General features: G+C 37.3%; 1 protein-coding gene across 1 annotated transcript in view; it reads left to right on the plus strand.

The window, feature by feature from the left end:
* LOC126252433 (platelet binding protein GspB-like) overlaps nucleotides 1–12,500 on the plus strand; it is a 105,621-nt gene that overhangs the window by 70,639 nt on the left and 22,482 nt on the right. The window contains exons 8-9 of the mRNA XM_049953325.1: nucleotides 2,270–2,490; nucleotides 10,398–10,657. Coding sequence (XP_049809282.1) covers nucleotides 2,270–2,490; nucleotides 10,398–10,657 — 481 coding nt within the window. The remainder of the gene's footprint in view (nucleotides 1–2,269; nucleotides 2,491–10,397; nucleotides 10,658–12,500) is intronic.

A 12,500-nucleotide genomic window follows, 5' to 3' on the forward strand; every position in this document is an offset into this window, starting at 1 on the left:
ATAACTTCGTTGTTTCATTCCTTACCTTCAACTAAACAATCAAATCATTATGTACATACATTAGCAGGCATCTGAGTGTGAATATTACTATTGGGTTGTCTCATAAGTTAATTTGCTTTGTATTATAGTGCAGTCACAAAGATGCCCTAGAACCTAACTCTCCACAGCACAGCTACAACAGATTATTCTAGGCCTGTCTGCTTACTCACATCACACCCAAGGTCTTGCACAATGTAACTAAATAAAGTAGATTGGTTTTGTAAACAAACCAACACCATTGTTATAGACTATATGTTGCCATTTCTCAGGGAGCTTATAAACATCATTTTTTCAAAATGTGTGTGTCCTTTGAGGTGATGTGTTTACCATTTAGGAAGTACTGTCAGGAGCAGAAAAGATGACTGGGATGGGGCAGTGTCTGGTGAGTACAATTTTTGGGGTAGCACATCCCACTCAAAAGAATGCAGGTCACTATAGAGGTGTGTGGTGTGGTGTTGTGTTAAGGACATAACGTTTAAAGTCTGGTCATTTATCAGTGGCCGCCTTGAGACGATAAAATTGTGAGCTGTGTTTCTCGGAAGTGATAATCTCATTCGGAAGAAGTTCGAAGTACAGGATGCCTCCACAATCTCGCCAGATGGATGGCAAATCTTACCTCAGGTGCAGTCCTGAATTAGGAACTGATAGTGGTGGCTGCCCTGTTTTGTGCCTTGATTTACTCATCTGAACAGTGTTGTACATAATCCACTTCCCATCACGTTACCAGGTGTTCAAGGAAAGAAGCATTCTGATTGTCTCCTTAAGGAGTTACAGATAACACACACTAAATCAAATTCGCTTCACTCAGTTCACGAGAAACCCATACGTTGCAAGTATTTATGTAACCCAGCTTCCTGAAATTCCTGGCTACGGTAGCAAGAGTGAAAGAGCTCCATTGCCAACGCCCACGCTGCCATTCATGGAGCATTGTCATGTCATTAAGCTGTACTATGTCCGTAACCACTGGCCATCCAAATAGAGGTTTGTCTGTTTAGGGGGAAATTACCAGCTCGAAATTGACTGTACAACGTTTGGCATGATTGAGCTGTTACTGCATTGTTCATGTATACAGCACAAATCATCTTCTGGCATTGTAGGCAATTTTCCCCTTATGATAGTAAAACAACATAAGATGTTGGGAATTTTATCCTTCTTGCTTACCATAGCTTGTAAACACCATCACGCTGTTCCATTGAATGTCAGGCCTACACACAAACGGACATATCCAGTGTCAAGTCAGGTTGTGGATCTCTATGCTGTAGGGGCAGTTAGGCAGCTGTTATCCTGGGGGCACAGCAGGTGCAGGGTGTTTTGGCACTACATATGGTACGTGTGAGCAAATCAAACTAACTTAAGACACAACCCAGCATATGAGCTGTGAGGTTTGGGTAGGAGAGAAATGAAATCTTCAGAATTTTAATATTAATGATAAAACGAAAAATTAAGACTCTCCAAGGGAAAGAAGCTGAAGAAAATTACAGTGAAAGGGATGTAAGCTAGTGAACTCAACAGTGACACTTTACAATACCTGAATTCCACTTTGTTTTCTGAATTTGGGGAGGAATGTTGGCAAGATATTTTATTTCACTAATATGGTGAAAATAAATTAATTTAGTATTGCAGGAGCAAATTTTAAGGTTTTTAGAATAATAAAATTGATATGGCTAGTGAGAAATTTACAGTTTTGTTACTGTGAGTTCAGTATATAAGTTGAATTAAGAAACCCCCATACAAAAATTATGAACCTAAACTTGGGCAAAATGAGCATGGGAAGAGTAAAATGTGTGTTCTGTTCAGAATTAACACGCATTAAACTGGTTTTTAAAGATCTACTATACTCATGTAATAAAAATTGCTGGAAGAGTTCCAGATAGGTACTACATACTTTTCATTGCTGATGCCTGACAAAAGATCCATTTACAGGATGCCACTATTGTTGTAGTTTTGTCTAGTTTTATTAAATATTTAAATGCTTCTTAGCTATTTTTCTTCAGTTGAATTTATTTATGCTGTATACTTTATTTCATGTAACAAAAAGCTTGTATTCAGTTCTCTTGTTTGTTAAAATTAGTTCTTAGATATGCCTGTGAATGCTTTGTGTGTGTGTGTGTGTGTGTGTGTGTGTGTGTGTGTGTGTGTGTGTTTTTCTTATTTTTAAAATTTTGAAATGCTTTGCTTAACTATGATAGTTTCAGAACCAACTAAGAGTGTGACAGGTAGTGTTCTGTAGAAAAATCTGCTGAAATATGAAATTGTAAATGTTACAGCAGATTCAGAACCTGTCATTGCAGGTGATGGAAAAGCGAATGGTGATGCAGAAAAGAAAGATGATTCTGGAAATGAGACTGGAATTGGTGAAGGTGAGACTGAAGAAGAACATGAAGTGTATTATGACCGATCAAAGTCTTTCTTCGACAATATAAGCTGTGAAGCAGTAGAGAGAAGTAAAGGGTAAGTTAATCTACATCTACATCCATACTCTGCAAGCCACCTGACAGTGTGTGGTGGAGGGTAACAGATTAACTATAGGCAGTTCTAAAAGTAACATTATCAAGTTTAAAATGATACCTGCTCTCGGTATAGTCCAGAGGCACTCAGCCATGGAGCTTTTACAATGACCTCTCTGACAAAATGCCACATTTGCCTTTCTTCAGGTAGCTCTTGAATATGAAACACATTCTAATAGATATCTTCCTTAAAACCTAGTAGGACAATTTGGAGAACCTGATTATCAGTGCAAGGGAGAAATTTCTTAAATTACTTCTACAATTTGACTTCAGGAGCAACCAAAAACATGCAGTGCTCAAAAACAGGCTAAAGAGTGTTTGGAGTGTTTGCATCTACAGCAGCAGAATGCTTAAAGAATTAACATTGCTGTTTGTGCCCTTTTGTAACATTCCTCCCTCTCCATATGTAAATCCCTAAATATTTCATTCATGCAGCAATGTTCAGTTAGAAAGCTAACACCGGTCTAAAGTGCCACATATACTACTACTACTACTACTACTACTACTACTACTACTACATGTATGATCACTTCAAAGACAAGTGAAGATCCATTACATTTATTAAATATTCCATTCCTCTCTCCAATTCTTAATTGAAGTTGCAATTTATGAAAATGTTGTAACTGGTAGAATGTTTCCTAAACTAGTTCTGGCTTTCTCAAAGAGTCTTTACATTAAAATTAAACTCTTCAAGCCACAGCACGCAGGAAAATTGTGAAGAACCTGTAAATGTACAATTGAGATAATCTGGACTAGAATTTTGCACAGCTTTAGTTCTGTTCTACAGTAACAGAATACCTGAGGAGTTAGTCTGATACTTCACATTCCATTCCTTTCATATTAGTTGCCTGCTCATAAACACCCCACTCTCAATACTTCTGGTGCAGTCTTCTTCCACCTCTGCTGTCTACTTCCAGTGCAGTTGATAAAAGTTTAATTTTTACATATTGTTTTTGCAATCTGCAAATGATAGTCAGAATTTCATTAATATAAAACGTACTGATATTCATATTGAGAAAATTGTCCATAACTACAACAACTCATTATATGGTCTTCTATATTGATGCAAAAATTGTAAGAGAGAAGACCACTAGCCCGACAGTGTCGAGTCATTGATGGGCACATAAAAAAGATAAAGAAAACAAATAGGTTTAGGAATAAATCCTTTGTCGAGCTAGAATACAGGTATGTACATTTCCAGCTGGATGCTAGGTGCTGGGATTGCAGTTCAGCAGTTTGGATGGGGTGAGGGATGGGGATGGAGGCAAGGGAGGGATCGAGGTGACTAGCTAGTAATCTGGAGTGAGGCAGCTGGTTTGCTGGCTGGGAATGTGGGAGGGAGTGATGGCATGTGTGTGGGTGAGGCATATGGTGCACAGGCATGTGTGTGGGTGAGGCATATGGTGCACAGGTACTTAAGCCAGTGGGGAGTGGCAAAGTATGGTGACATGATCCCATTCCACAATTCACTATAACCTGCAATCTCTTCTGGAATCCTTAGGCCCATTCCAGAGCCTCTCCCAACTCCCTCTCCTCAGCCCAACGACACCCTGCACACCGACCTTCTGCATGGTCCCCAAAATCCACTAAGTCAACAGTCTTAGATACACAATTCTAACTGTGTATTGTGCTCCCACTGAAAGAATTTCCACTCCTATTGACGAACTACTCCAAGAAGTTGCCTGAAACTGTCTCTCACATCTACTACTTCAATCACTTTTTCTTGCCATCCCCACCTCTTTACCTCACTGTTCATGCCATTTCCGAATACACCAATATCCCTCATGCCCATGGTCTTCCTGCTGTCGGACACTACCTCTCTCAATGCCCTCAAGACTCCAAACCCATTACTTCATTCCTCACACACCTTACCAAGCTATATACTGTCCTCCTCCTCCTCCTCCTCCTCCTCCTGCTACTACTACTACTACTGCTACTACTACTACTACATTGTACTCTGAATCAAATTGACTTCAAAATTTGCCAAATACGCAGCAATAGTGTACATTTCTGCAGGAGGTAAGTGTAGACAGGAACCAGTGGTGTACTTCAGTGTTTCACACAGCAATGTTGTCGATACTCACTGTGAGGTATGATGTAAAATATATGGGGTGTGTCAGCTGCTGTTTCCACACAGCCCATGAGATAGTAACAGGCAGAAAATGTGTTTTTGTAACAAAAGAAATTCTAACAGTCCCATGTTAGTATAGAAGTGAAATCCGCTATGTGTAAAAATAGAATTGCAACATACATGGAAGAAACTATGAAGATAAGTTCAACCGTGCCCTATTAGGATGACGGCGATGACGATTAACAAGAGTGGTTCTACAGGTGACAGGCTAAACAAGAGGCAGTGAAGATAAAAATTAATGTAAACTATTTATTTTTCTCCTTTTATTATCAAAACATAGATAACCAATAAATGGCCTAATTTTAGAATAGGTGTAATGGTAACTTCTTAGGCAGATAGCTTAGGTCAATAAAAGATTGTAATTTTGATTAGTCAGAATGTTAAATTTTTCTGAAGGAGTCTCCTCAGAAAAGGGAAGTTGTCCTATATTCAGGATCACCTTATACTCAGGTAAATACAGTAACTTGGCCAGTATTGTGAAGGTGTCAAGGGGACCATCATACAGATGCTACACCCCATACTTAACTCTGCAGATAAGATTCCCCTGTGTTAGAGGTGCAGACAGCTCAGATGAAAACAGAAGCATGTGGTCTGACCAGTAAAAAGTCTTGTTCTTACTATAGTTATTGAGCACATTTTGTTTTACGGTTGGCAGCATCAGCTTCGTGTAACGTATCACAAGTTTTGTTGAAAAGGCCTCCTTCAGTCTGAAATCTGCATATGTAACAGTATTATACTACTTCTGCTCTGTAGACATAAATATTTTTATTGGTTTTTTACAATGATTAAAATTAGCTCCTAAAGAAAGAAGATATAATGAACATATTCTCATTCAAGAATAATACATGAATCTTGGGTAGCAATTTATGTTGATTGAAAAAGTAATTATTTGATTCCTACAGTGTGTTGTTTCATGTCTTGAGTAATGCAGCTCACCTTCAATTGAAAACTAAACGTAAAGCTTTCGTTGGGAAATAAATCCTTTAAATCACATGAAATTAGACTCCATTAGGTCCTTCAAACGCAAGTTGCTAAACAATCATACTAAGTTCTCTTATAACATGAAAACAAAGCTACCTGCTGTTGGTGAGATGTTAATCAAACCTTCCATTCTTAAAGCAGCCAAAATTTTTTGAAAAATATAATGAAAGCAGATGAGAACTCTTCCAAACAACAGTATACAATATAGGTTTGAAGAAATGGCCCAGAATGTGAGAGAGTTGCTGGTTAAGACTGAGGTCTCAGTTTCTTGCTTTGCAGTGTGACAGTTCTACTGACACAGCTCAATGACGTCATTTCATAGTATAATGCCAATTTGTGGACAAGAAGAAAACAGTGGAAGGACTATAGTTTCCTAAAAACTTAAAAGCAACCTCAGAAGGTTTTGATCTATTTCCTATTGTTAATGATTTTTTTGTTAAAAATAGTTTCTTTTTGGACAGAGTTAGAATTTACACTGATGGAGTACCAACTGTTAGGTTCACATCTATTACCAAGCTCACTCATAACAATTAATGTGCATACACCTGTTAATGAAATAAGAGGCTGTAGTCCAATTGAAATGTGATTAGAGTGCTGAAAGGAATAGGGCTTGGAAGAGTTTTGGGCCAGTTTCCTTTGTATTTATCCGGGAGTGGCAAAGGAATCCTTACAGTTCTCATCTGCATTCCTATGGAAGCCTAGATTCTTCACACCAGCCATCATGAAAGCAAAACACTGCAGTCAGCTGAAATCGGAGTGACATTAGTTGTGTTTCAACTGGTTGGAAACCAAACTTTCAGGAGCTGCTTAAAGAAAGTTTAAACTGTCTCACTTACACCAATTTTTTGTGTGACTTTTATCAGATAAAAAAGTGAGTTGTGTTAGTGATTGAAAATACAATTATGTATTCTAAGTAAGATGTAAAGATAATTCTATTCTGACTCGAAAGTTGTTGTATTACTCTATATTTGATAACGCCCTTTTACTGAAATGTGGATTTCAGATTATTGTCAATAGTTTCTTTGAAAGAAGCAACTTGTAACTTCGTTTCTTTAAGCCCCTCAATCCAGTCATTCAAAAGTTACTGCATTGGGCTCAGATCTGGACTATTGGGGAGCCAGTTCGTGGCAGGAATATTATTGTCCACAAACTGTTGCCTCACAGATGCTGCTTCAACAGGGTGCATGCTCATGCAGTTGTCTCTGAACTGTTCTAGATCGTGTGCAGTACACAGTGTTGTATAATGTGATTTTATCCTTTCACATTCAGTGTTCCCTTAAGCGCAACAAAAGAACCACACCCTGACTGCAAGAAACACTCCATACTGTAACATAATCACCTCATGTACTGCACTGTTTGCACTACACACGACGGGGGGTAATATTCTCCAGGCATTTGCCAAACTCGAACCCTTTCATTGCCACAGTTTATAATGTCATTTATCACTCCAGATAACTTTCTTGGAATCATCCACCATCACTCTTGACACTAATTAAACTGGGTTTACATGCCCTGGGAAATCTGGGAGAAAACTGGGAAAACCCTCTTCAACTTATTAGAATTGTGGGAATTTTTTGGTGTTTGAGTTTTTGGTTATTTTTTTATTTTGACTGGTAAAAACTGATACTCTAACAAAGAATATTACGGTTTCCCACTACTGCAGAATAATACTGCAGCAATGTAACAAACCAGAGAGAAAACAAAATAAAACCTAAGTTGCAAAGGAAATGTGCCATTTACAACAAAAACAGTGCACACATGAGCTTCTGCCAACAGCACAATGTGCCAAAGGCTTTATGACGAAGACAGTACAATGCTTCATAACAGCAACCTCCTTCTGAGGAGTGTGACATAACAATTGTTTACATTAGGTTTTTCAGCTGTTGCCAGTGGGCTTATGTGTATGCGTAGATGTGTATGAGCAGTACCTTCTCCTGTTCCTGGTTACTTGAAGTGTGGCTATTAACTGTATTTCCAGTAGCAATAAGCTGCCAGATGCAACCCGGAAAAATTTTCTTGGTTCACCCAACCTGCCAGACCTGCGCATACACAGAGCAGTCAGAGTTGTAGTGGAAAGGGGGTACAGTCTCCACATTATGAGAATTCACGTTTAGTGATTTTTGCTCTTTCCTCTTTATTTCAACCTCTCACATCAAATGAAAACAAAATGTATTTCTGTTGCTGGGCACTAGCGAGTGATTTAAAATACATTCACATAATTATGAAAGGCTAAAATTTGTTTCTTGGTTTTATTTTATTTCCACATTTTTGACACTCGAGCATTAATTGCCTTGCAGAATAAAGAGGTTATTTTTGTCGGTTTGCTAAATAAATTTGACTTCTACTGATCTTTTCGTGTTGAGGCAGTCAGTTTATTTGAAACGAAGTTTTCTATTCCACACTAATGGCTATTTTCAATGGTTTGTTGAATTTTAAGTGCAAACTTTCTTCTTGTGGCACATACAGCTTTATGCTATAATAAAGAACCAACATTAGATAATAGAGTACTGATACTCAAAGTAATTTTACATCCCAAAAACCAAAAGCTTAATATCTGGTTGAAGCCTACTTCATAGTGAATTTGGACATATAAATGTGCACTTCAAACTGAATTATGCATTTTAGTGTGGTTTATGAAATTATGATGCTCTTGGAGTAGCCTCTAACGTCCTGTCTATTTTATGACATAATGTAAGAGCTCTTACTGCTTCATATGTACAAACATACAGAGTAACGTCATCGTACCTGCATGTGTGCAGTAGCGTCTGGTATTTGCTGCAGTCTGGCAAATTCTGAAATGTGAACCTATTTCTAACAGGTTGCAGGAAATGTTGTGAATGGTGGTTTGAAAAGCCTTACTTAAATTTCATTTTATGCAAGATGAAATATGTTAAGTGTGAGAAGGTGTGATGAATTTGTTAAATCACATTTTGTTTCACTCTGACAAAATTTTGAGGACCAGCCACTTAGAAAAATGTAGAGCCCAGAAGACCAGACATTTGTCATTATTTAAGATTTTACTTGCACATTGACGTGATGTATCGTCAAGCATAACACATGCAAAAAATGACCAACATTATATGTGAAAGCTGAGCTTAATTTAAACCATTAACTTTCCCTATTTTTGTGTTAACAATACTTAAGTGATTATACTATTTGGCTGAGATCATGTGTCCTATGCTCTGAATGTCTGCTGTCATTGGCTGGCAAGATCACATGACATGAGCTATGATTGGCTCACAAAAGCACATTGCAACCTCGATTTCAGTGCTTCGGAAACTAATGTGCCGTGTTTCCTGGAATTGGAAGATATAATTTCATAATACGAAAACGTGCAGCGTACATGTTGCTGCACATCAAAGATCTTTCCAAAATGTCCTTTTCTTTGTTTCCGTATTGCAAAATGCTGGGAAGTTACACGCCAGTGTATAGGACATTAACCATTCAATGATTGACAAGTTCTACAGTCCCGAGTGAAAGTATGCTGTCACTGAACACAGAGAAAATGTGTGTTCACTGTGGAAAAGGTGTATTTTTACACAGGAAATCCTGTAAAAATTGACATTTTTTTCCTTGTCGGCTTACACGCCGTACAGACTAAAGAAATGTGTAACGTACAGAAGAGTTACTTGATCATTGTACCAGATTTGTTGTAACTCCCCATGCACAGTTAATAGCTGGACTGTTAGTAGCCCTTCGGAAGTAGGCTGATTCTGTCCACTAACTTCATGCAGGTTTTTACAAGCACCCTCAGCAATGCTTAACAGTCCATGTCCATCAGTACATGAAGCCTGCCTGGTCTTTGTTTAGCTGTGTTTTTCTTAACTTTCACACTTTAAGTGAAATCACAAATTGTTCTCTTGGACAGCTTTTGAAGGATTAAAACATCCCTGATGGATTTGTTACTCATGTGACACAACAACCAGTCCACCTTCGAAGTCACCGAGCTCTCTTACTGGAAACATTCAGCTGTTACTGCTGCTCTGCTGCCAGCACAACAGTCTCACATCTTTGTATACAGACAGATCTATTTCTTCTGATATCAGATACTTTTCATCAGATAGTGTGTGTTAATAAACTGATCACAGTAGTGAATGAGGTTAGGTATATCAGTGAATTTGGATAAAATGAAGTGGATCTCCTTACCAGTTAATTAATTCTGCACTTAATCATATTCTGACTAGAGTAAGTTACAGTAAGGTTTCATGGCCAATGACCTATACATATTCTTCGACAATAATGTTTGAATGAAAGAGATAAAAAAATTAAATGTCGGAAACAGAAGGTGGTGAGGTAGAAGGAATACTTTCAGAAGAGATTCTAATAACCCTGTGGCGAAAGACAATGAGTCTTGCATTAAAATAAAGTGTGTTAACATTTTGATGAGATTATGGATTAACCTCTGGCTAGGACTTTCCATCAGGAAACAAAACTGCAATACTGCTGTATATGTATACAAGTAAAACTGACACGAACCCAGCTTTAGGGATTAAAAGTTCCTCGGTTGGGAAAGAGAGGATAGATTGGGAAATGTTAAAGTGCAGGCCACTCTGATGCAAAGATAAATGACCCACCTTTAGTGAGAATGAGGTTAGTATTTCTTCTTTTAGGCTGTCTGATGTCATGGCAACATTTATTGAACTGTTGTGAAATGGAATAGCTGTGTGAGTGTTGCTTGCCCAGCAAGTAAGTCACAATTACATTTGTGTTGCTAAATTTGAAAAAAAAAATTGTTTCAGGCGTTCACAAAGAACAGATTGGAGGACAGAACGTAAGCTGAACTCTGAAACATTTGGAGTAGCATCAGCACGCCGAGGTGGATTTAGAGGTCGTGGTTATTACAACAGAGGTGGTTACAGAGGTCAGTACCGCAACAACTTCAGAGGCCAAGGATCTGGGATACTAGGAGCTAACCGCAATAGAAACAGCTCAACCAACATGCAACAGACACCAGCTCCAATTGCAAATAGTACGCCTCCCAGAGCAGTTACTGTCCAAAGTAAGTAGTAATTTGTAACTTAACATTGTATGAAGAGCATGTGGTGGTGGACTAAATTCATTCTATTTGAGTTCTTTACTCAGTGTCAAATATATTAAAAAATTGTGTTCTTTTTCAGGTAACTAAAACTGCGAAGACTTAACCCTTGTTTGAAGCCAGAGGTGGCTCAGCAGTCTGCGCTGAAGCAGTGAATAAAATGAAATTAAGCATTTAAATAAGACTGCGGAAAGAAATTTATTTAGTTGTTAAATACATGACCATTCTATTGTATTAAAGACACTAGCATGGATTGCCTTTAATTAAGAACTGACAACTTGTAAAATTATTTTCAATTTTTGTTTTGTCACTAAAAATAGATGTACCTCAATGTTTGCAGAACAGTAATTTGTTTAAACATTTGAGTGTCACAAGAATACACACTCCAGAATTTCTGTGGCAGGTCAGTTCTGATTATGAAGTAAAAATTATGCAAGTACTGTGAATTTAAGGGAGACGAAAGATTTTCTTTCTGAAAGTTGGGAGTTTTGCTGTCAACTCGTGTATTTTTGTAATAAATTTTTTCAAATGGAGGATTGATAAATGGTGCTTGTAAGAAATCTCAACTTTAATTAGTAAGTGGATTAAAATGTCAGATTAACAAGAGGTTTTACTTAATGTTGTGGTGAAAGTACAATCCAAGAGAAGACATTTAGTTTCTGTACCTTAATGTGGTGATAGTTTGGACATGTATTCACATTTTCTTTGCTGCATGAATGGTAACTTTTTGTTTGAAATGTGTGTTATGCACACACATTTGAGCCTGCAATGCATAGAAGTTAATATCATTTCCTCTGTTTCTCCCCGTCTTAAAATTAGTTTCAAGTGTTGTGAAGTGAAAAAGTTGGAACAGGCTCTTGTCTATCAACTTTCAAAACGCATGAACTGACTATATTTGACTTTTTTTTTTTTCTGTGATAAACTGACTCGCTGTGTGCGCTCATTGCTTACACTACTTAAGAATGTTGTTTTTGATGTGATACTAAACTAGTAACATTTAATTAAAATGTTGCCAGACGATGTTACAAACTTTTAAGGTGTAAGTGTGTTCTAAATACATTTAGTTTTTATTTCTGTTTTTTAGTGTAAAATGTACTACAGGTGTAAGAGAAACTTTTGTTACACAATATCATGATATGTACATCATGTCAAAGAGCAAATAATTATTACTGCTGGTCAAGCAGATACATCTTATTTTCAGTTCAAATTTGTTCAATATCCAGATACATAATTTTCGTCCATCAGAACTATTTTCCTACAATAAACCTGTGAGCGAAAACAAAATTTTAAATCATCTCAATCTGCACATGGCACTCAGAAGGAAGCAACGTAAGTTTTATGTAAGATTAAACCCAGTTTGAATCAAAGAAGATAATAAAGTTAATGTAGTTGCTGTTTTTATTGGTGAAATAGGCCTACTGGTTGATAGGTACATACCTTAAAGATCAATACAAAACTGTTGTTCTAGTTGCTGCTGTGACAAAAATTTTCAAAAAATGTCAAAATTCACAACATTTGTCCTACTTCTTTCTACTGTATCCATATACTTGAAAGAAATTTTAAGCGGACTTTAAGGTTCAGTTTGCAAGAGCATGCTGAAAGTTTCCTTTTTAAATTTGTTGAATGTTCAGCGGCATTTATGTTATGTCCATCCTTATGTGGCATTTCATATTTCCAAGTATTTTGTAACTTGGATTTTTAGATTAACAGAGTTGCTCAGAACATTGCAGGAAATTAATAAAGTATAGATAGTTCATTATATATACTACTGGAGCATGAATACACGGAAATTATTCAGAATGTTACC

The sequence above is a fragment of the Schistocerca nitens genome, chromosome 4, assembly GCF_023898315.1.
Source record: "Schistocerca nitens isolate TAMUIC-IGC-003100 chromosome 4, iqSchNite1.1, whole genome shotgun sequence".
Taxonomy (NCBI): domain Eukaryota; kingdom Metazoa; phylum Arthropoda; class Insecta; order Orthoptera; family Acrididae; genus Schistocerca; species Schistocerca nitens.